Genomic DNA, 25000 nt, shown 5'->3' with positions numbered 1-25000 from the left:
TTTAGAAGTATGTCTATAGAAAATATTATGAACTTAATGAGTCATAAAATCACTCTTAAGAATCCAGCAGGTAAATCAGAAAATTCTGCCCTTCCATAGGTTTGTCTGCCTTTAATTCTCCTATACTTGTGTAAGGATTTATTTATACACAAATGGACAACTTAGATAATAGGAAATATTTGAAAATATGTACCATATGGGTAATTGCTATTTTCATTGACTTCCTAGGACTTTAATTTATGTAATAATCATTTGAGTCAATATTTATTGATGGCTAATGTATTCACCTAATATAGAAATCAGATTGACATCCTTATTGTTACTTAATGAGATTTTGATAGGGTCAACAGAGGTGTTCCAAATTATTCATTTAATGAAGAATTATAAACACCTAGTTTGTGCTAAGCACCATCCTGCATTGGTCATACAGAGATAAAAGTCCCTACCTCAGAGAGTTAAAATCTACTGGAAAGGCAATATGAATGTGTCATATAATACAGACTTTAGTACAAGGTGCTTTGAGAATGTAGTGACAAGCACCATTTTAGGTGCATCTTACCAGCCTCATCATTTAACTGTCAGTTCAGGTTCAATCAGAGAAGCAGAATTACTAGGATGTATGTTTGTATATTAAGGGATTTGGCTTTATGCTGTCCTGGGAGCTGATTAAGCAGTCTCTGTAAGGCTGTTATCTTTGTTTCTGATGCAGAAGCTTGAAGTCCATGGAGCAGGCAGTTCGGATGGGAAGATGGATGTAAACTGAGAGGATAGGAATGAGTGGTTATCATAAACACAGACTGAAACCCTTGCCAGTTTTTATTATTCTGACCCTAATGGTATGATCATCCTACATAACCCCAGGCCCTTCATCACACACACCTGGTCCAAAGGTTAGAGAAGCTGAGGGACTATCCAGGGAAAGGTCCAGAAGTTGCAGGCCCAACTACAGCTGGTGAATTAACAGATCAGCAACAACATATATGAGGTGCAAAATAGTTGCTGCTTCACATCTGGCCTCTAAAAGGACTCAAGAATCTTTTATGGTTTATTCTAACCAGAATATCCAGGGAAGAGAATTCTGGAAGATGTAGTTCAGTTTAACCAAGTTGACACATGAATCACCACAATAACCATCCTATTAATAAATGTTAACCTGAATGAGTAATACTTAAAGCAAAAACTCTAGTCCCAAGAAATCAATGAAAGCATCAAGTGAAACAAGGAAAGAGCAGAAAGGTGACAGGTCAGAAAAGAACCGATGTCTGAACTGACATTTGAAAGAGGAAGTCAGCAAAAAGACTGTCTGGGGGATTAGAGTCCAGGAAGATGGAGCAGTGTTTGTGATTGTAGAGAATCCATTTTAGGGGAGTGTAACACATTTAAAACTCAAGAATGAAGAGTGAAATATGAATAGTAAGGAGTTATATTAGGGTCCCTAAATACTGGGCTTAGATGTTGGACTTTGTTCTGAGGACAGACAAGCCACTGAATTTTAAGGAGAAGAAGATGACGATTTTTGCTTCAGGAAAACCACTAGCAACGATAGAAGATGGTTTGGAGAGAGGCAAAGCTAGTCAGGCTGTTGGGTTATTCTACCTAAAAGACATTGAAGACCTTAACTAAAGGCCATGGCAGTGAGGATAAAAAGGAAGGAATTGATGAGAAAAACTAAAGGAAACATAAATAGGACTCGAGAGGGGAGAAGATGGAAGAAGGGAAGAATCAAGTTGAGTCACAGATTTCTTGCTTGAGTGAAGAAGGGAGGTACTCGCCACTGTGATTTGGAATACAGGTATTTCCTGTGTCTCAGGAAAGAGAACAAGGCTAAGTATAGAGCCATGAAAGAACATCAGTGTTTGAGGAATGACAGAGAAAGAGGATTCTGCAAAAGAGGGAATGGCCAGTCATTAAAGGAAAACCAGGAGAGTGCAGATTTATAAAATCAAGAATGGAGAATTTCAAGTACAAAGAGCCAGTTTTTTTCAGGGAGATAAGAGGACTGAACGTGCCCATGAGAGTTAATAGCTTGGAGGTCTTTGGTGGCCCTTCTTAGAGTAGTTTTGGTTGAATGGCAGAGACAGAAGATAGATTACAATGGTGTTAAAGGATTGAAAGGCAGCAAGGAAATACACCCAGGTAGAATAATTTCCAGAACACTATTCACCCCAGTAGATATAGCATGGTAACCAGAGGGAGCCAAAGGTTGGCTCGGGAACTTTGCTTTAAGGTGAAAGATGCTTGAGAAAATAGCTGTGAAGAAAACACCAGTAGAATGAAGAAGAGGATGAAAAGATAAGAGAGAGGGATGATAGATGTAATAAGGTTCTTAGGTGGGATCATGATATTCAGATGGTAAGTGGAAGAATTAGCCTTCAACAGAAGGGAAACTTACTCCATTAAAACTAGAAAGTTAAGGACAGACCTTGAAAGAATGAAGTTTTTCAATGGGGGAACAGGAAGCTCATTCAGCGATCATTTATAAAAAGCTCACTGTGTGTCAGGACAGCTCAAAACTAGGGTTTGTAAGACACAGTATCTGTCTACAGAGCTTACAGTCTAGCAGTCTAGACATTGAACAGTATGTGTTCCTAATGTTCAAACTGTGGGGTGATAAGGGCACATATAATAAGTGAGCTGAATCTAAGCATAGGAGATCATGAAAGTCCTTCTGAAACAAATTGCATTTCAATTGATATCCGAAGGATGGGGAGATGATAAAACAGGGAATAGCTTATGCAAAGACCCTGAGATGAGAAAGAGGATGGCACCTTAAAAAACAACTGGAACATAGAAAGTGAAGAGGAGAGTAGCAAGAGATAATGATGGAGGAGTAGATTGTCCAGATATGCAGGTTTATGGCCTTTCTGGCCTGTTAAAAGGACTTTATGTTCCTTAAAAGAATGGGAAGCCAGTAAAAAGGTTCTAAGCACAGGAAAATACAGATAATGTATTAAAACAGTGGTCAGCAAACTTTTTCTCTAAAGGGCCAAATAGTAATGGTGTAGACTTTGCAGGCCACATAGTGTCTCTGTCGCCTATTCGTTTTTATGTTTTGTTGTGTTTTCTTCTTACAACTCTGACCTCTGGAAGACAATAGAAGACAGATTGGGTGGCAAGAGCAGTTAGGAAGCTATCAGAGTAGTCTTAAGTGGGAACTGATGGTGGCTTGATAGAGAAGTTGACTTGACATCGATTTTAGAGTTTGAATTGACAAGGCTTGCTTACTAGATAGGAGGAGAGCAGAGTGTGAGATCGAGAGAAGCATGTAAATTGTCTCCTAGGTTTCTGGCTTGTGGTGGTACTGTTAATTGAAGTAGAGAATAGATGAGAAGAAGCAAGTTTCAAGGGAGAAGGTACTACATTCAGTTTTAGTATTGAATATGAGTATTGAATATGAATATTATTGAATATGAATTCAATATTGAACATTGAATATTATTGAATATGAGTGAATTAGATGGCCGTGTGGTGACATGTAGGAAATGAGCTTAAGCTCTGGTAAAAGTTAGGGTTAGAAACATAAATTAAGGCATCAGCATATAGATCATAAGTTAGGTCCGGGGGATGGATGAAATAGCCTAGGAAGTAGTATTGAGTGAGAAGAGCTGGTTGTCTCAGATTAGGTGGAGATCAAGCAAGCAAAGGAGACTGATGAAGAAGGATCAGAGAGGTGGGAGGAAGACAAGGAGTGTGGTGCCTCAGCAAAGGAGGAAAGTCTGAGTTGGAAACTCTTGCTAAGAGGTCAGGTAAGAGCCAAGACACAGCCATTTGACTCAACAACGGAAAGGTCATTGCTGCTCTTAGTGGGAGCATTTTGTTCAGAAGTGTGGCTATAAAGAGAAGGAGAAACATAAAGATGACATCAAGGTGGACATGTGAAGTAAAGGGGAAGAGTTTGGGGGACTTTTGTTTGTTTTTGTCTTCGTTTTGAATGGCAGTGTCTTGAACATGTTTAAACGCTTTGGAAAAGAAAACTGGAAAGGGAGAAGTTGATATGACAGAGTAAGAGGATCATTGATAGTGTAAGATTCCTGAGAAGGCAGGAGATGATAAGATACAGAGAACGGTTAGAAGCAAAGGCCGTCTGTGGGAGGAGAGATGCTAACTTGTATGTCTACACGCCTACTTCGATATCTTAAAGACATCTCAAACTTAAGTGCAAAACAGATCTCTTCATCTCCACCTCCAGCTTGCTCTTCCCTTAGTCTTCTCCATCTCAGGTCATGGCACCACCATTCACCCAAATTGCTCAACCCACAACGTAGGAGTCAACCTGCGTCCCTTTCGCTTTTCTGTATAATCCAACGGCCAGTCCTGTTGCTTCCACTCTCAAGACTTATCACAAAGCTGTCTACTTCCACCACTGCCTTATCCAAGTTGCCGTGTTTCACTTGGACTACTATAATTATCTGTTGTCATTCTTGCACCCCTTTTAACAATTCTGTGCAGCCAAAGTGAGCTTTATAAAATCTAAGTCAAATCATATTACTTCATATTACTTGCCTGAATAAAACTTTCTAATGTCCCATCACAATTAGAATAGACTCTAATTCTTATCATAGTTTACAAGGTACTATATAATCCGGTCCTCAGCAATCTCTTTGACATCATCTACCACTCTCCTTGTTCATTCTGCCTTGGCCCCTCTTTTCTTGCTGTCCTCAAACATCTAAACTTTTCCATCTCACATCCTGTGCACAAGCTTAGAGCTTCCCCAACAGGCTGCCGTGAATGGCATGTTCGCCAGGAGATATTACTCCCCCCAATCATAGGGCAGCCAGGCTGGACATGAGGCTGTCAGCCCTCAGGCCAGTCACTTCAGGCTGAGAATAGCTTCATCTGGGGCTCCTCATAAGGCCACCTAATACGAGCAGAGACTGACAGCCTGCTCCACAGTCCCCAGAAATGGAGCCAGATGAGTGACATTGTGCCTTCACAGTAACACTGCAACATGCTGTGAGTAGCCAAGACAATGGTCTGCCACCTGGACATTACTGTAGCCACCAGATGTAAAGCCCATGCTGCTCCTGGTGGACAAGGGGCCTGTGGATGTGCCGGAGGAGTTTGTTTACTTGTGACCAAGGAGCATGGTGTCACAACCAAAGTGAAGCCAGTCGGAAGTGAAAAGGAGGAGATGAGTTGAGCAGAGTTCCTAGAAGCAAAACTCCAGGCTACAGCCCCAAATATCTACCTTCTAAATATCAAAAATTTGTATCTATATCATGAGTGCGATTTAGTACTTACAAACTCGCTGCGTGGTGATTGGTTGTGCAATCTACAGAGTAGAGTATTGCAATCATTTTTTAAATACGTGATATGAAAAAGCCAAATTGGATTTGAAGTATTTTTGTATTAGCAAAAGAAATGGGTTACATTTGTCAATGAAAAAAGGGAAATTTTAGATTATTTACTTTTGTTATAAATTTTATAATGACCATAAAAATAATGTCTTATCAATGACAACTAATAAGAATCTGAAGATCATTTCAATCAAGTGATCAATCACACTAGTTCAGTGGTTATTCTTAGCATCTATAACCAGGTGTGTTTCCTTCTGTGATGATATATAAAGTAGACAATATCACCTATGATGTAATCTAGCCAAAATATTTAACTTGAATCTATCAAGACTTAAGATGTAAATTCCAGTTTCCAGGAAATGTCAGTGATAGAGGAATAAGGTAAATGGCACCAGAGGAGGTAATTAAATTAGGTATTATGTTTTCCACTTATTAGGTCTTAAGTATCTTTCATTAAAATTTTTTAATGTTCTCTGTTAAGGTCCAATACCTCTTTTGTAAGACTTATTCTAATAGCTCTCTATTCTTTATTAGTATTATAAAATGTACCTAGCTTAAAATTAAGTCTTCTGTTTATCATTGGAGTGAGAAATAAAATTAAAATTCAGATTCTGTAACTATGTTGTTGGAGTTAAAATGAAATTTTGGCGCAAAATCTTGTAACATTTGCTTCCAGTAATGGTAAACTAAGTAATTTGGACCAACTCTCTGATTTGAGAAATTTATAACATCTGGGTGAAATACAAGCATCTCTTAAGAATATTAAAGCACCAAGAGATAACAAGAACTCATCAGAGCAAGAACTGAGAGACAGTGGAAATTCAGAGAGGTGAGTTTAGCACTCAGGACCACATTTGCCCTGGGAGCATTTGCCAATCTAAAAGAGATGGCTAAGAGACTAAGAGCTGGAGGAACAGAAGATGGAGTCCAGGACCATCGAGGGTGGAGACACTAGTAAACCATCACCACTGCCTACCACCACCGCACAGTCAGCTACATTTTAGGAAGAAAGGTGAAGACAGAGAAAACCAGCCGTTACGTGGACAGTGCCCTGCTGTGAACAGATGACCCACTAAAATCTCAGGCTCTGAACTTGGATCAAGGTGATCCCAGATTGCTGGTGCCCCCAGGTGCCTGGCAAAAGCAGTAAAAGAAACCTTGTTTGGAGGAAGATAACTCAATCCTAGTCTTTCGTTTGTTCTTCAAATGATTTTTCAAACCCAATTACACAACACAATAGAAGATAATCAGATAATTCGGAGATGAGAAACTATGAATAAGTACTAGATGAAAGAACATAAATAGACCAAAAACTAATTATACTTATTGTATTAAAGGAGATAAAAGTCAAGCTTGACAGGGAACCAGAAGATCTTTTAAAAGAAACAGTAAATTTGAAAAACATAAATTCTAGAACTGAAAACAAATAATAGAAATTAAGTCAATTGACCAGTTTTTTTATTGAGGTCATAATAGTTTATAACATTGTGAAATTTCAGTTGTACTTGGTTATTTGTCAGTCACCATATGAATGAGCCCGTTTACCCCTTATTCCCCCCCCCACCCCCAAGTCCCCTTCCTCTCTGGTAACCACTAATCTGTTCTCTTTGTCCATATGTTAATCTTCCACATATGAGTGAAATCATACAGTGTTTGTCTTTCTCTGTCTGGCTTATTTTGCTTAACATAATACCCTCAAGGTCCATCCATGTTGTTGCAAATGGGATGATTTTGTCTTTTTTATGGTTGAGTAGTATTCCATTGTATATATATATACCACATGTTGTTTATCCAATCATCAGTCATTGGGCGCTTGGGTTGCTTCCCTGTCTTGGCTATTGTGAATAATGCTGCAGTGAACACAGAGGTGCATAAGTCTCTTTGAATTGTTGATTTCAAGTTCTTTGGATAAGTACCTAGTAGTGGGATAGCAGTGTCGTATGGCATTTCTATTTTTAATTGTTTGACAAATCTCCATGCTGGTTTCCATAGTGACTACACCAGTTTGTATTCCCACCAGCAGTGTATGAGGGGTCCCTTTTCTCCACATCCTCTCCAACATTTCTTGTTTTTTGTCTTGGTGATTATGTCCATTCTAATGGGTGTAAGGTGACATCTTAGTGTAGTTTTGATTTGCATTTCCCTGATAATTAGTGACATTGAACATCTTTTCATGTGCCTATTAGCCATCTGTATATCTTTTTGGAAAAATGTCTGTTCATATCCTCTGCCCATTTTTTGATCAGGTTGTTTGTTTTTTTGTTGTTGAGTTGTATGAGTTCTTTATATATTTTGGAGATCAACCCCTTGTCAGATAAATGATTTGCAAATATTTTCTCCCAGTTGGTGGGTTGTTTTTTCATTTTGTTCATGGTTTACTTTGCTTTGCAGAAGGTTTTTAGTCTGATATGGTCCCATATGTTAACTTTTTGTTTTGTTTCCCTTGCCTGAGTGGACATTGTATTTGAAAAGATGCTGCTAAGACCAATGTCAAATGATGTACTGCCTGTATTTTCTTCTAGGAATTTTATGGTTTTAGGTCTTACATTCAAGTCTTTAATCCATTTTGAGTTTATTTTTGTGTATGGTGCAAGATAGTGGTCTACTTTCATTCTTTTGCATGTAGCTGTCCAGTTTTCCCAACACCATTTATTGAAGAGAATTTCCTTTCTCCATTGTATGTTCTTGGCTCCTTTGTTGAAGATTAACTATCCATAGATGTGTGGTTTTATTTCTGGGCTTTCAATTCAATGCCGTTCATCTATGTGTCTGTTTTTGTGCCAGTACCATGCTGTTTTAATTATTATAGCTTTGTAGTATGTTTTGAAGTCAGGGATTGTGATGCCTCCAGCTTTGTTGTTGTTTCTCAGGATTGCTTTGGCTATTTGGGGTCTTTTGTTTTTCCATATAAATTTTAAGATTCTTTGTTCTATTTCTGTGAAGAATATCATTGGGATTGGGATTGCATTGAATCTGTAGATTGCTTTAGGTAGTACGGGCATTTTAACTATGTTTATTCTTCCAACCCATAAGCATGGAATATCTTTCCATTTTTTTACATATTCTTCAGTAACTTTCAAAAATCTCTTATAGTTTTCAGTGAATAGGCCTTTCACTTCTTTGGTTAAGTTTATTCCTACATATTTTATTCTTTATGTTGCAATTATAAATGGAATTGAATTCTTGATTTCACTTTCTGCTAGTTCATTCTTATTGTATAGAAAAGCAATAGATTTTTGTAAATTGATTTTGTACCCTGCAACTTTGCTGTAGTTCTTGATTATTTCTAATAGTTTTCTGATGGAGTCTTTAGGGTTTTCTAGATATAGAATCATGTCATTTGCCAAGAGTGAGAGTTTCACTTCTTCCTTTCCAGTTTGGATTCCTTTTATTTCTTTTTCTTGCCTAATTGCTCTGGCCAAAACCTCCAGTACTATGTTGAATAGAAGTGGCGAGAGTGAGCACGTTTGTCTTGTTCCTGTTCTCAGAGGAACGGCTTTCTGTTTTTCACCACTATGTATGATGTTGGTTCTGGGTTTGTCATATATGGCCTTTATTATGTTGAGGTGCTTTCCTTCTATATCCATTTTATTGAGAGTTTTTACATAAATGGATGTGGGATCTTGTCAGATGCTTTCTCTGCATCTATTGAGATGGTCATGTGATTCTTATTCCTCATTTTGTTAATGTGGTGTATCACATTGATTGATTTTCAGATGTTGAACCATCCCTGCATCTCTGAATAAATCCCACTTGATCATGGGGTGTGATCCCTTTAATGTATTGCTGTATTCAGTTTGCCAATATTTTGTTGAGGATTTTTGCATCTATTTTCATCAGCAATATTGGCCTATAATTTTCCTTCTGTGTGTTGTCCTTGTCTAGTTTTGGTATCAGGGTAATGTTGGCCTCATAGAATGAGTTAGGAGGTGTTCCGGCTTCTTCAATTTTGGAATAGTTTGAGAACAATAGGTTTTAAATCTTCTTTGAATGTTAGGTAGAATTCTGCAGAGAAGCCACCTGGCCCTGGACTTTTGTTTTTTGGCAGGTTTTTGATCACTATTTCAATCTCTTTGCTTGTGATTGGTCTATTTAGATTCTCTATTTCTTCTTGATTCCGTTTTGAGAGGTTGTATGAGTCTAAGAATTTATCCATTTCTTCTAGGCTATCCAATATGTAGGCATATAGTTTTTCATAGTATTCTCTTATAATCCTTTGTATCTCTGTGGTATCTGTTGTAATTTCTTCTCTTTAATTTCTAATTTTATTTGTTTGAGTCTTCTTTCTTTTTTTCTTGGTGAGTCTGGCTAAGGGTTTGTCAATTTTGTTTATCTTCTCAAATAACCAACTCTTAGTTACATTAATCCTTTCTACTGTTTTTTTAGTCTCTATTTCATTTATTTCTGCTCTGATTTTTATTATTTCCCTCCTTCTGCTGACTTTGGGCTTTGTTTGTTCTTCTTTTTCTAGTTCTGTTAGGTGCAGTTTAAGATTACTTATTTGAGATTTTTCTTGTTTGTTGTAGTGGACCTGTACTGCTATGAATTTCCCTCTTATGACCATTTTTGCTGCGTCCCATAACAGTTGGTATGTTGTATTTTCATTTTTGTTTGTCTCCAGGTATTTTTAAGTTCCCTTTTGATTTCTTTTTTCATCCAATTGTTGTTCAGTAGTATGTTGTTTGGTCTCCACATATTCCTGACTTTCCCAGTTTTTTTTCTTGTAGTTGATTTCTAGTTTCATAGCATTGTGGTTGGAAAAGATGGTTGAGATGATTTCCATTCTTTTAAAATGTATTGAGGATTGCCTTGTTTCCCAGCGTATGATCTGTTTTTGAGAATGATCCATGTGCATTTGAGAAGAATGTGTATTCTGCTGTTTTGGGATGGACTGTCCTCTATATATCTATTAAGTCCATCTGCTCTAGTTTTTCGTTTAATTCCACTGTTTCCTTGTTGACTTTTTGTCCGGATGATCTACCCGTTCATGTGAGTGGAATGTTGAGGTCCCCTACTATTATTGTGGTGCTGTTAATCTCTCCCTTTAGGTGTGTTAATAATTGCTTTATGTACTTTGGTGTCCCTGTGTTAGGTGCATATATATTCCTAGGTGTTATTTTCCTCTTGGTGGAATGTCCCTTTTATCATTGTATACTGCCCCTCTTTGTCTCTCATTGTCTTTTTTTATCTTGAAGTCTGCTTCATCTAAATATGGCAACACCTGCTTTCTTTTGCTTGCCATTTGCTGGGAGTATTGTCTTCCATCCCTGCGCTCTGAGCCTGTTTTTGTCTCTAGAGCTGAGATGTGTTTCCTAGAGGCCACGTGTTTTTAGGTCTTGTTTTCAATCCAGCTAGCCTCTCTGTATATTTTGATTGTAGAATTCAATCCATTTCCATTTAGAGTGATTATTGATATATGAGGGCTTAATACTGCCATTTTGTCTCTTGTTTTCCAGTTGATCTATATTTCCATTGTTTTTCTTCACTTGTATTTCTGATTGCCATTTCAGTTTGGTTGTTTTCTTTGATGATTTTCTCAGTTTTCCCTTTATTTATGACCTGTGGCTCTATTCTGGTTCTTTGTTTAGTGGTTACCATGAGGTTTGTATAAAAGATCTCATAGATGAGATAGTCTATTTTCTGATAGCCTCTTAGCTCCATTAACCTAACAGGTTCCATCCCTTTCCTCTTCCCCGTCTGAGTTATTGTTGTCACAAATTATTCTTTTTGTGTTGTGACTATAAGTGTTTATAGTTATTTTTGATGCTTTCCTTCCCTTTATCTTTTATGTTATAATTAAGTGTTTGCTAACCTGTTCTGATAGAAAGCTGTAATTTTCTGATTTTATCTGTCTCTTTATCCCCTTATTCAAGGCTTTTTAAACCTTTGCCTTTTTGTTTCAGGCAGGAGGGCTTCCTTCATCAGTTCTTGTATGGCAGGTCTAGTGGCGATGAACTCCCTCAGCTTTTGTTTATCTGGGCATGCTTTTATTTCTCCACTGTAACTGAAGTATAGTTTCACTGGATAGAATATTCTTGGCTGAAAGTTCTTGTCTGTCAGTATTTTGAATATATCATTCCATTCACTCCTAGCCCATAAAGTTTCTGCTGAGAAATCCACTGAAAGCCTGATATGGATTCCTTTGTAGGTTATTTTCTTCTGCCTTGCTGCCCTTAATATTTTTTCTTTGTCACTTACTTTTGCCAGTTTTAGTATTATATGCCTTGGAGAAGGTCTTTTTGCATTGATGTAATTGGGGGTTCTATTGGCTTCATGTACTTGTAAGTCCAGTTCTTTCCCCAGGATTGGGAAGTTCTCAGCTATCATTTCTTTGTACAAGCTGTCTGCTCCTTTCTCTTTCTCTTTTCCCTCTGGAATACCTATAATCCTTATATTGCTTTTCCTAATTGAGTCAGATGTTTGTCAAAGAATTTCTTCATTTTTTAAAAATCTTATTTCTCTCTCCTCCACTACCTGAAGCATTTCTATATTTCTGTTCTCTGATCACTAATTCTGTCCTCCATAACATCACCTCTATTTTTAATTTTTTTTATTTTGAGGAAGATTAGCCCTGAGCTAACATCCACCACCAAGCTTCCTCTTTTTGCTGAGAAAAATTGGCCCTGAGCTAATATCAGTGCCCATCTTCCTCTGCTTTATATGTGGGACACCTCCTGCAGCATGGCTCCATAAGCGGTGCAGAGGCTCCCTCCCAGGATCCAAACCAGCAAACTCTGGGCTGCTGAAGTGGAGCATGTGAATTTAATCACTACGGCACCAGGCCAGCCTCTCTAGATTATTTTTTTATTTCATTAATTGTGTTCTTCATATCCAGAATTTCTCTTTGGTTTTATTTTTAGAGTTTCAATCTCTTTTGTGAAGTATTACTTCTGCTTATTATTTTCTTTCCTGAGCTCATTGAACTGTCTGAGTTTTCTTGTAACTCATCAAGTTTCTTTATGACAACTATTTTAAATTCTCTGTCATTTAGATTGTAAATTTCTGTGACTTCAGGATTGATTTCTGGAGACTTGTCATTTTCCTTCTGCTCTGAAATGTTAATGTAGTTCTTCATTGTGTGTGATGAGTTGACCCTTTGCTGGCACATTTGTGGTAGTATTGGGTTGCAGATTCTACCTGCCATACCTGGGGGGAGCAGAAGCTGTGTTTTCTGATCCCACCCCATCTACTGGAAGTTGTGTGTATAGGACTGTTGTGTGTTTGTGTGGGTGGGCCACAGCTGCTCTGCAAGTGCTTTCACGTGGGCCGGTCCTCTGCACTGGGTGGGTGAGACAGGCACCGTAGTCAGGGCCTCTATGCTTGATGGGGAACTGACTGAGCTGCTGCACACTAGGCAGGAGAGGCTCATATGCAGGGGCTGAGCTGCCACTCAAGGGATCCTGCAGGCTGCTGTGCTCCACAAGCAGGGGTGCCTTCTTAGTGAGTGGAGTGCCTTCTTGTCTGTACTGCACTAAGGCTGAGGGGCACCCACACTGGGGCTGAGCCACCACTCAGTGGGTCGCACAGGCTCCTGTGCTCTGCAGGCAGAGGTGCCTTCTGAGCAGACAGGGCACCTTCTTGCCTGCACTGTGCTAGGAGTGAGGGGTGCCCATGCAGGGACTAAGCCACCACTTGGTGGGGAGCATTTCTTCAGGTGAAGCCACCACGGCGTGGTTGGCAATTGTGAGGGCCGGACTGCAATTGTGAAAGCGTTCACACAGGCTGGGCTGTTCCTGCCTCCTCTTGCAGTCGCTCTAGCCACTGTATGAGGATCAGTGACCTGCCCCACTGCCACCAGGGAGAGGGAGGAGTGCGCTCACCTAGTTCCACTGCCTCCCGGGGATCCAGTCCACCCACCTTCAGATGTATAGCTGCGTGGATCTCTCAGAAGTCCTACTGTGCTGTGCAGGGAATCCTCCACTGGTTAATGAGTGTCCATTTAGTTGTAACTTAGAGAGGAGAGACTAAGGGAACAACTCACTCTGCCATGATGCTGATGTCACTCCTGGCACAGGGCTTTTCAATTTTCATGTTCTGTTCCCTCTGATAATTCCCCCCATCTTGGCCTGGTGGAACTCCAACTCACACTTTGGATTTTGGCTTGTCTTCCTCCAGGAAGCCTTCCTGGTTCCCTGTATCACAGGCACACACAGTGGGGGTCCTGCTCCTTCAAAGCACATGAAATTGCTGTGATTTACCATTTTTCTGTGTGATAACAGCCTCCTTTACTAGTCTGAAGGTTCCATGAAGGCAGGAAAAGGCCATTTTTTGGTCACCATTGTGTTCTCAAAACTTAGATTAGTACTTGGCACATAGTACATATTCAATAAATGATTTTGGAGTGAATGAAAAATGAATTCTCTCAGCAACCAAGATTCAAAACCTGGAAGTAATCATTGACTCATGTTGCATTTCATTCCCTGTATCCAGGTCCAAGTCTTATAACTTCCAATCTTATTATACCTTTGGGTTCCTTCTCATTCCTGCTGTTCTTACCCTTATTCAATACCTAAACTACTGCCATACCTCCCTGGCCTATTTCCTTTCTGTTTCCTACCCACAGTTTATCTTATATGATGTGATATAACCTTCCTGAAAGGCCATGTTTATCATATTATATCCCAATTCAAAAACCTTTATGGTTCCTTATTAATATTTAAAATGTATATGTTGTTTGGATTTAAAGACCTCCACGATCTGGCTCAAATCTGTGTAACTATTTTCTACTTCCGATTCCCTACAAATGTCCCACTCTTGAACCATACTGATATCCAAGAAATACATCACTTGAATCCCAGCAGCCAGTCCTGGGCCAAGAGCACTTCTCGTGTAGTCCCTTTCTCCCTCCCTCCAACTCCCATCCATGCTCTAGGTCCCCAGCTCCAGGTCTACCCGCAGGCAGCCTTATCTGATTTCACCAGCTCTGCCAGCTCTTCCCTTCTTCTGGGCCTGTGAGTTGCTCTGTCCTCTGCCTGAAGCTGTCCTCCCTTGCTATCTGCCTGGCCAGCTCTTTCCTGTCCTCTGGTTCTCAGTGTATACGGCTGATCTGTGGACAGGCCCTCCCCAGTCATCCTTTTTATTTAAAGACGTTCTCCCATCATTTACTCTCTGGCATGGCACTCTGCTTCTTTCCTTCGTGGCTCATAACACAATCCGTGATTAATCTGTTGTTTTCTTGTTTATCACTTTGTTTCTCAATTAGATGATAGGCTCCAAAAGGACCTTTTCTGCCTTGCTGTCTGAAATATCCACAGCACCTGGCCTACTGTACTGTCCATAGTGTTTATTTAATAAGTATGTTTATTAATATTATTTTATGAATAAAAGTTTATAAATAAATAATTTGCCTTCCCTTGGAAAGGATCTCCATACTCTTAACACACTTAAGTCTACATAGCTGGCAGCTAACTCTTAACAGTTTGCTCTTTGTTTTTCTTGATCAACCTTGTCTCCCTGGTTAGAATAAATGAGACTGTAGGATGCTTGACGACAATGATAACGTCATACTGCTGTGACTCCCATAATATCTAGCATGGTGGTTAAATAGACACTAAATACTTAATTAGAAATAAACTTGTCTTATTCTGCTGTATTCTGGGATATGCATATATTCTATAAATGTGTCAAAAGATACAAAAGCAGCTTTCTGCTTATGGGATTAGAAAATACATAATGTTAGCCTCAAAGAGGAAGTATGCCCTCACATTTAGACAAAATCGTTGCAACACATAGCTTGATGGTGGTAATCGCTTCGTCATTTCTGAAAAATAGGAGTCGTAACGGAAGCAAATTGAAAAGACAATTGCGTCTTATGACTGGATTTCTTCTTAAAAGGTAAATGTATTTACCCCATGCTTTTAATCTAGATGAGGTATCATTCACCAAAAGAAAACACCATCTTAATTTTTAGTGGTTTCTATCATCTTTTTCTTTTGAACTTTATTTGGTGGGGGGAGGGTGTGTCTGAATGGCTGCATTTGGTTAGTGGATTTTATAGCAAACAGGACGATTCTCCAGGGCTGGACAAAATGTGAAAAAAATATAGATGGCACTGTTTCTATGTTAATTTATGCTTCTGCCAAATATTCGGAGTGTTGCTTTCAAAGGGAAGTGTGTTTCCTGCTTTTCTTGGCTGGGAGCCCTAGGTAAGTATTTCTGGGATGCTTTTTCTTTCGGGTGGGATGGCCCGCCTTTCTTCTGAGGGGGCGATGGTAACATTTCTTTGGGATAGTTGTAAATTCAGAGCCACTGATGTGAAGGTTGGGATTTTACAGAAACCTACAATCCTCTCCCCTTCCACTTCCCCAGGGGTGAGGTCTAGTATAAGTTTCATATTTTGATACTTTAAAATGTCAATATTAAATTTCATATTTCAATATTTTAAAAAAACTATATGCATATTTTATGATACTCTACAAAGAGTACTGTTGACTATTAAATTAGAAAAGGAGCAAGAAGCACTAGAAAAATAGTTACTATTACTGATTCTGCAGTGGATGGACGGCTTCCTATTCTCATGGCTCAGAATTCTCACCAGATTCCCCTGCTGCCACCTTTATTATTCTGCACAGCACAATCTGAGAACGTTTTGGTGACTGTAAGGCACTTGATAATGTTGCCGTTGTATCTCATACGTGGCAATGAGGTGTCCTCCTCCCAACCCTAGCCCATGTCCAGGGACTTGGAAATTGATTCACTTTTGAGAGCTGAACAATTAAATATGTAAATAATTAATGGCGTTTGTTGCCTAAATAAATTACCTTCAAATACAATATATATAGCAGAGCTGAAAATTCTTATCATGGGTTTACCTAAATATGAAGAAGAATTGTGGCCTCCTAAAATTGTTTTATTTATTTATTTTTATTTTATTTAAATAAAAGTGGAAACAATTTTTATCAACAAGCAAGGAACTGATTAAGCAAGCTGTACTACAGAAAGACCTATTACCACTAAAAATGCATATGGAAAGCTTTCAGTGGCATGGAAGAATGCTTGTGATAAAAAAACTTAGTGAAAAAAATAGAAGATATGAAGAAATATCTCAACTAGCTTTTAAAAAATGCATGGCAGACAAATAGTGCCTGATCTCATTTATACATGGAATCTTTAAAAACCGAAGTCATAGATAACGTAAAACAGATTAATGGTTACCAGAGGCAGGGGGTGAGGGTGGGGGAAATGGATAAAGGAGGTCAAAAGGTACAAATTTTCAGTTGTAAGATAAATAAGTCCTGGGGGTGTAATGTACAGCATAGTGACTATAGTTAATAATACCATATTGTGTGTTTGAAAGTTGCTAAGAGATTAGAGCTTAAAAGTTCTCATCATAAGAAAAAAAAAACTTGTAACTCTGTGAGGTGATGGATGTTAATTGAACTTATCATGGTAATCATTTTGCAGCATATACATATATCAAATCATTAATTTATATACCTTAAACTAATACAATGCTGTATGTCAATTGTATCTCAATAAAACCAGGAAAAAATTTAAAACTGAAAAAATTAAAAATTCATGGAAGTACAAGTAAAAGGAAATACACTAAAATATTAACAGTGGGTAGTGGGAATTTGGATGATTTTACTTTTTGCTTGTAAACGCTTTATATACTTTTTGGTACAAATAAAGAAATAAAAGAGGGAAAATATAGAAAGCTTAGCATAACAAATAGAACCATAGCTAGACAAGGATACTGGCATACTTGAAAGGACAATATGTGGACAGAATATAAGTGTGTGATGGAGCCTATAGGGAGGACCTCCAAGGGCAAGTTTGTCAAAGTGTGCTCAACACTGTCAGGGAAGAGCGAGGCAGGAGCATCAGACCTAGACGGCACTCGATATTAAAATCATCCATTTATCTTCTCCCAAACTTACCTCAGTGCTCACCAAGCAAAATTATGGTTTTAACTGGCTTTCTTATATGTTCTGATGATAGAATACTACTCGTTACACCAACATGCTCCTTCTGTCAGTCCAGTTTGTACATCAGTGTCCTGTGAGTTGATGGGTGGTAGTTAGCGCTGGAGCAATCAGTCAATTCCTGCTGCCCTGATGAAATCAAATATCTGGACCTGCAAAGCTGAGGACTGGCTGCTGAGCTGTGGTAACCACGCCATGTAAAGTCTGTGACCACTGGCCTCACTGGAATACCCACCCACGATTTGCCTCTCTCATTGTTACTCTTCTATATTAAGATCACAACTGGCCCCTCCACTGCCTCTCCTTTCCAAGCTTTGTAAGAGGTACATTTTTTTTTATTCTCAGGAGAAGACAGCATGGGAGGAAGTCACTCTAAACCTGGTAAGTTCAGGACACAGCCATTACCTGCCACACTGCCAAGTTAAAATAAACTGGAATAACAGGAAACTACTAAAGGGCTGTAAGGGGACAACATTTCCGAAGTTGGAAGAATCAGATTTTACCATGAGCAGAATCTACCACCAAAAAGAGTGAAAAAGGGAACGAGAGAGAGCTGCCTGACCCTCCAAATTTGAGTGAAGCGTGTGTCTGTGCTCAGTATTAGACCAGCGGGGTAGTCCGTGGGAGTCTAGTTCACATCCCCCAGCTGTGGCGTGGGAATTGGGACACTCCCTGCGGCTGCCTTTGGCTGAACGCCGCTGATACTTGCCCTGTAACAAGCGAACAAACAAACAAAAGGCAGCAGTCTCCACGGCAGATCCCAAGGACTCTAGCAAATGCTCATTCTGGGTTTCTCTTGTGGTGCTCTGCTCCCTGGCCTTGAGACTCCCTGCTTAAATCTGAGGAGCATATCTCCCTAGGAGTCCCATTAAAATCTTTGAGGGAGAGACTTGAGCTGTTTTTGGGCAAAACATTTTGAGATGTTTTGGGGACACGTGGGGCTACAGAAACACCAGGCTCTTCTTTCATTTGTGGAGCCGATTGTTTCTTAAGTTCCAGTTCTAATTTTCCTGGTAAAGGACCCAGGATCTAAGAAACAATGTTCTCTCCCTTTGCAGAGCTGTAGCCCCGTCAGTACTCTCCACTGGTGGCTTGGATAGGTGGGCACCTGGGGACACTTATGAAACATGGCAGACACACCAATCCCCTTCCTGTTCTCTCGTAGACAAACCCCACACCACGGCTGCCCCAACCACGACCTCCGTGCAGTGCTCCTCTGCCCACTCCAAGTAAGTGAGCATTCCCCAACACGTTTCATCTGGGACCACATGGCACTTGATTTTGTGATGACAGCTTTGCCTTACGGGCTTGGGGAGGAAGGTGTGTGGAGAAGGCACCAGAAACAGTGGGAGAACTAAATCAATCTTTTATCTTCAGAGTGTACTTCTAAACCTGGGTTCCCCCAAGCCTCAAGAGACTCACGAATCCTCCAAGCCTATGGATAAACTGGGAGCGGGAAGGGGGGCTATGAACATTTTCTGAGGGGGAACAGAGCCCACTGCTTTCACTGAGGCCCCAAATGGAACTGGAACCTGGAAGTACAACTGTTGAAAACCAGTGGGTGAAAGAGAAAGTGACCAACCAGTGTGAGCGCTGCTTCCGTGGTTTACCCGCAGGGCAGGCGGGAGAGGGTACCTTTGCTCTTTAGGAGAAGCCTTCAAAAAGCCCAGCAGGTCATCTGCTCCCTTTCTTTGCCAAAACAGCAAAGAACTTCATTTGGTCTTAGCCTTTTTTGCTGGGGTTCTACTGACACTGCTGCTGATGGCCCTTGTCTTCCTCATCATAAAGAGCTACAGAAAATGTAAGTGGTCTCCAAGAGATGGACAGCTCTTCTTTCCCTGCTGAGAGAATAGAGTTAGCCTTGAGTGAATAACGGGAGGGCGGGGATAAACCTGCGTAGCCCACCCTCTCCGCAGACGGAGGACTCGAATCCCTTCACTTCTCTCCCTGCCCTCCCCACCCTCCACCTTTCCCACCTCAGCACCTTCTCCCCACCCCATCCCTTTACCCAACATTCTAGGGAGAGGGTTCTGATTCCTCCAGGCCCCGTTGGTGAGACTCGCCCCTCTTCTTCCTGACACCTGTGGCAGGTCACTCCAGTCCCCAGGCTCTGGATCCTCGCTCAGACCCTGCAGCCAAGGTAAGATGACCACACTCTTTCCAGGACGCTGGAGCTGCTGTCATTGGAATTTCAGTCTGTGCTATGGTGTATTGACTAGAATAGTGGCATTGCTCTATGGACACTGGGCACGCAGTTTTTTGAAGGGTTCTTCTGATCTCTTTGGGTATTCTCTGACCCTAATCTTTCAAGTTGCTTCTAAAGAAGCACTTGTTTCTAAAGACACTCATTCTCCCAAACTGAACTCACTCATTCCTCCTCCTCCTTTCTCTGTAGCTTTCATCTGTCCCAGAGGAGGCTCTCACGTATGCCAGCATGAATTTTAAAAGCTCGGAAGGAAAGAGAGATCACTTGACTACAAATCATTTTTCAGACTCAGACCCCGTTGTCTATGCTCAAATTAAAGCAACAAACTCCTCCTGCCGTTCCAGTGAGGCTTGAATCCAGTTCCTCTCATCTCAGCTCCATCTTCATACATCACTTTCCCTTTTTACAAATTTTGGGCCACAACCTGGGTGAAACTGCAGATGGAGTTGTTTGGGTGTGATCTTGCAATGTTAGCCAGCAGTTTTGAAGACAGAGGGTCAGTCTTTTTCCTGCCCTGGGAAAAGATTGCTGGCCCTCCCACGTGTAATGACAGCCTCCTAGCCCCATGAGGGCTGAGACTGCCCCCCTTGTCCCCTTCCAAAGTGTGTGGTACAGAGCTCAGTGCACAAAGAGTGTTCATTCAGTGTCATTGTTCGGCTTGAGAGGAGTCAACCAAATGAACAATCTAGCAAGAATTACAAATAAAAGCAAACCCTCTACAACGTTGGCTCCTTCTTTATCATTTAATTATCTGTCCCTGTCACCTCCAGAGGTCAAGGCCAAAAGTCCAGTTCTCAGAAAAGACTCACAGAGGTGATGGTACTCTCAAGTTCAGGATGACTGTGGCTCAGGTCTCGACCTCTGCCTCTAACTAGCTGCATTCATTTGGGCAAGTTTGTTAAACTTTGGGGCTGGCCCCGTGGCCAAGTGGTTAAGTTCATGCACTCCACTTTGGTGGCCCAGGGTTTCACAAGTTCAGATCCTGGCCCCGGACATGGCACCACTCAGCAAGCCATGCTGAGGTGGCATCCCACAGCACAGCCAGAAGGACCTACAACTAGAATATACAACTATGTGCTGGGGGTGCTTTCGGGAGAAAAAGCAGAAGAAAAAGAAAGGATTGGCAACAGATGTTAGCTCAGGGTGCCAATCTTTAAAAAAAAATAGTTTGTTAAACTTTTAAAGCTTCAATTCCTTCGTCTTGAAAACAGAACTAACAACAATTACCTCTTAGTATGAGAATAAATAAGATAGTATATACATAAGCACTCTGTACATGCCAGAGTTCTACACAAATACAAGGATCCTGTTGTGTAAAGCACTATTCAAATGTGAATGTCCATCTCCTTACTACAGCATAAAAGATATGCATAACAGGGGCCAGCCCAGTGGCGTAGTGGTTAAGTTCACGCTTTCTGCTTTAGCAGCCCGGGGTTCACAGGTTCAGATCCCAGGCATGGACCTAGCACCGCTTGTTGAGCCATGCTGTGTCGGCATCCCACATAAAATAGAGGAAGACTGGCACAGATGTTAGCTCAGTGACAATCTTCCTCAAGCCAAAAAAGGAAGATTGGCAACAGATGTTAGCTCAGGGCCAATCTTCCTCACACATACAAAAAAATGCATAACTAAATTATATGGGAATAAAAACCAACCTAAACATTAATCGCCCCTCAAATCCCAACGAATAATTCCCTAGATGATCCCAGTAAAAATACCAATAAGATTATTTTTTATTCAGCAAGATTACTCTAAATTTCCTATGAAAACAGTAAACAGAAAAGCAAATCCAGGAAAATTCATAAAAATTAGCAAATAAAAGTAATACGGGAAGGCTAATCCTAACTTTTGAAGTTCTTCATTTACCTTGTTCCGGATCTTCAGCCTGCCTGATACCTAGTGATCCCATTCCCCACCTGAATTCTGAACCACCTGAGAAATAAGAACATGGACTCAGCAGACAGAGAACAGAGTACAGTCTTTATTACAGACGCGGTCAACGCTGGAGAATGGAGAGTCGATACGGTGGCTGCAGAGAAGTCGGCCTCAGAGCGCCGAACTCCGTATTGACAGAGCTGCACCAAGACCAGTCCCTACTCCCCACAACCGAACCAGTGGCTCGGCTGCCCAGGAGTTGCAGAAGAGATCGTGTGGTCTTTGAAAGCTGCACCCCAAAAATTAAGAAAACAAAGAGGAAGGGCAGAGTGGGTACCCCCGATTCCTCCTCCAGACGCAAACACCAGACAGGTCACTCCACCTCCGATGGGGCGTCACTGAGGAGTGTTACCCTGAGGGAACTCAGTCCACAGGGAAGGAAGCAGGCATGGGAGGGAAGCATCCTCCATACATCTGTTTTACAAATATATAAAATAATATTTTTAAAAATCAAGGTAAGGAAATTAAAGTCCAAAGAGGTGAAATAATTGACCCGATGTCTCCCACACGGTAAGTGGCAGAACAAAACTTAAATCAAGTACTCTGATTTCACATTCCTCGCATCTGCCTCCATGCCAAGCTGCCCCAGAGCACATATGGTGGCAGAGAAACTCGAGAGGTAAAGTCAGGCGACCTGCTGGAGAGAGCACATTCCTTCTGAGATAGAGCAGCTGCTCCTGACAGCTGGGTTTTGAGGAGAAGACCGTGGAAGCAGTGGGAGAGAGGTTTGATAAAGGAGTGAGCCCTCTGTGGGAGCCAACAGGTCTAGGAGAAAGCCGGTGTAGGGAAACAGGCTGGTGAAGCGGCCGCAGCACAGCAGAGCGGCCGGCCGCACGAGGGCGGCAGAGCCCCAGCAACGCTCCTCGCGCACGCGCACCGGCTGCCCCAGGGCAGCACCTGCCTGAGGCTGCTCCCGCTTTCAGCTGTTGGCAAACCCTGCGCTGACGTCACACAGTTCTACCAACCCTGTAGCTAGAAGCCACATCAGCTTTCCAGGTCAGAGCCAGCGCCTTATAAACAGCTGCAAGAGGAGGAGTGAGCTTTGTCCCATGGCCATCCCCTTGTAAGCAAAATATCAGATTCATTGCTCTTCCCTCTGTTTTCTTGAAGCTTCCCATATTAAATGGCATAGCCCTATGTTTACAAAGTCCTGGTTTTTGTGTCCCTATCATGTAAACGGCTGTGCAACGAGTATGAGGGTGAAATGAATAATTAAATAATTGACCATAGATTCAAAAGAGTTTTGTTAGGTAAGGGAAGAAAAAAGGCTCTTGAATCCTGGATCATGGAATCAGAGCAAACCGGGAGGCTTCTCGGAGGAAATAGTTTTCCAGGCAGATAAGTGTTAAATCTTCCAAGCCATCTATAGGTGTCTTCCTCTGTTGTGGCAGATGGATGTCTGCCATCTTGCCTTGCGTGGTAGGACGTCCTAACTGAGCCCAGACTGGATTGCTATTTGCAGAACCGTTGGGCTAGTGGCTCCTTTCATGTAAGTTCAGTACCTGACCACAGGGGAGGGATTGGAGCTGTTTGCAGCTGAGGGGAAAGAGCACTTTTGATGTTTGATCTGGGACTCTGGGAGGGAGGGGTTCAGCTGGATGGAAACACGGAGGATGGCAGGAACAGGATGGTGTCCACACCCCACCCCTTCCCATCAGGCTGTTGAGCAGCTTGGAGCTCTCCACCTATGGAGAGAGGGGTTGGAGTGGAAGCTAAAGGAACTGTGTTCTTGGAAGACTTTGTGAGAGCCTGAACCTAAATGTGCGGGGCATGTGCAGAATCGTGTCAAGAACCAATCTCCCTGTCCCAGCCGTACTCAGACCAGAGGGCCACCTGAGTATCCTGAGCACTGAGACTGGCCTGCACCCTATTAGAAGAAACCAGAAGAGCAGGGTTTTTATGAGAGCAGCAGAGGCAGTGATGGGGAGACCCTGGGAACTCCCTGAAATAGCAGGAGAGACACAAATAGGGGGAGAGAGGGTACAGACATACAGGTGGGAGCTAAGAGTTTTGGTAATTCTGGCATTAATGACAGTATAACCTTGCACACAAGCTGCTGACGCTCAGCCTTGGTTTGTGTTTCCTGATTTGAATGACAATTTCACTTAACTTATCACACCTCGGTTTCTCATTGATCAGGAGCGGCATCTATTCAGTCTGGTGGCAGTTCCCCATACAGGGCAGTCTTTTCACCCAAAGAATCTGAGAACCACTGAGTGAGCCTATCTCCCTTTCTTTGGGTAGCACAGCATGTAATATCAATTCAGAAATAAATTAAAATATCATACTTTAAAAGAAACTTTTCCAGAAATACTTTTTCAGTGATATACTGGGAGAAGTTAGTCATACCTCGGAGTGCATTCAACACTAGTCAGGAATTTATTGGTTAACAAATAAAATACAAGTGATCTCCTGGCCCCATGACCAAGATTCTGCTCATCTTGTTCACTTCTGGCTAGCCAAAGGCATGAGAACTAAGATCTTGAGATGTTGTCTGACGGCAGCCTTGCTCAGGCGAGGCCTAGAACAGCTCCTCCAGCTCCCACCCTTCTCACCAAGTGGCAAATGATTGCTGCCAAGTTGAGAGGGTCCTTCACAACACTGAGAGGTCAGAATCAGTCCTCTAGATGTGGGTCGGTTGTCATGGTGATTCTGTTGTAGCATCACTTTATGAACCAAATGAAAGAAATCTTCAGTCATCTGTTCAGTACGAGCCATTTCCTTTGGAGGCAGGACACGTGAGAGGGGCTTCAAAGAGTGGTCTACTTTGTTGGAAATGGAAAGGGAAAACTGAGTTGAGATCTACTGCCTACCTCTGCTGAGTGTCTCCGCAGCAAAAGTTGCAAGCTTTCTCCTGGGGCCTTCCTGGGACCTAAACACTAAATTTGTTTTCAGGGCTCGTTGGTCAGTCAGTAGGAAAGCTTGGGGTATGGGGCTTGCATTCACCTCTCACCATTGGGGGATGTGAATACGACTGGACACCTTCAGAACCCAAGAATGTCAAAGCCAGAAGGGACCTTGATGCAGGCTGCCATGTTTCAACTGCCTGAGTGTGAGGCTATGGCTAACACAGGTCGTACAACTGCTTGCTAAAAAGGAACAGGGTTGCATTCCATCGCCTCAGCTTTCACAGCACCATGTGTCTCTCCTTTAGGGGACTTATTGTAGTGACAATTTTACATTTGTGTGAGTGTGTGTGTGTGCACGCAATAGTTTGTCTCCCTGCCACTCTACATTACATGAAGACGGATGCTATTTCTTTTGCTCATGTTTGTATCCCCAGCATCTAGCATGGTCCTTGTTTATTGAATGAATGAACCAATGAATGAATGAATGAATAAAAAGTCCTAGGGAGTATGAGAATGGGGGTCTTCAATTTATAGCGAAGTAAACAGGCCCAGGGAAGTAAAAGTTGCCCAAACTCAAGCCTTAAAGAAGTGACAATGGTTTTTGCACAAACCTAGACTACAGTGGTGTCCCAAAGGGAGTGGTCTTGGGCAAAGCTGGGAAAGATGTTGCTTTGTCTGCATCCCCCATCTCCTCAGTCCAAAGTTCTTGGAGGACAAAAGGCCAGGAATGCGAATGCTGTGGGGGCCACTACTTTGACTTCTTAGCACCCCTGCTCTGGCCACGGG

The 25000-nt window shown here is 41.5% G+C and overlaps 1 protein-coding gene across 4 annotated transcripts; it reads left to right on the top strand.

Moving 5' to 3' along the window:
• Positions 1 to 14800: 14800 nt before the first annotated feature.
• Positions 14801 to 20152, top strand: C5H1orf162 (chromosome 5 C1orf162 homolog). Of its 4 annotated transcripts, none has more exons than XM_005610330.4 (6): positions 14801 to 15134; positions 17570 to 17605; positions 18390 to 18453; positions 18928 to 19025; positions 19315 to 19364; positions 19620 to 20152. In XM_005610330.4, the coding sequence occupies exons 2-6, from the start codon at positions 17581 to 17583 to the stop codon at positions 19782 to 19784; spliced, it is 402 nt and encodes a 133-aa protein (XP_005610387.1). In that variant the 5' UTR covers positions 14801 to 15134; positions 17570 to 17580; the 3' UTR covers positions 19785 to 20152. The 4 variants fall into 4 exon arrangements, with proteins under 4 accessions (XP_005610387.1, XP_023497194.1, XP_005610386.1 ...); XM_023641426.2 differs by having other exon boundaries at positions 15046 to 15134; positions 17241 to 17605; XM_005610329.3 differs by lacking the exon at positions 14801 to 15134 and adding an exon at positions 15160 to 15445.
• The last annotated feature ends 4848 nt before the right edge of the window (positions 20153 to 25000 follow it).

Source organism: Equus caballus, chromosome 5, assembly GCF_041296265.1.
Source record: "Equus caballus isolate H_3958 breed thoroughbred chromosome 5, TB-T2T, whole genome shotgun sequence".
Classification (NCBI taxonomy): Eukaryota; Metazoa; Chordata; class Mammalia; order Perissodactyla; family Equidae; genus Equus; species Equus caballus.
This window is presented reverse-complemented; position numbering and strand designations above follow the sequence as displayed.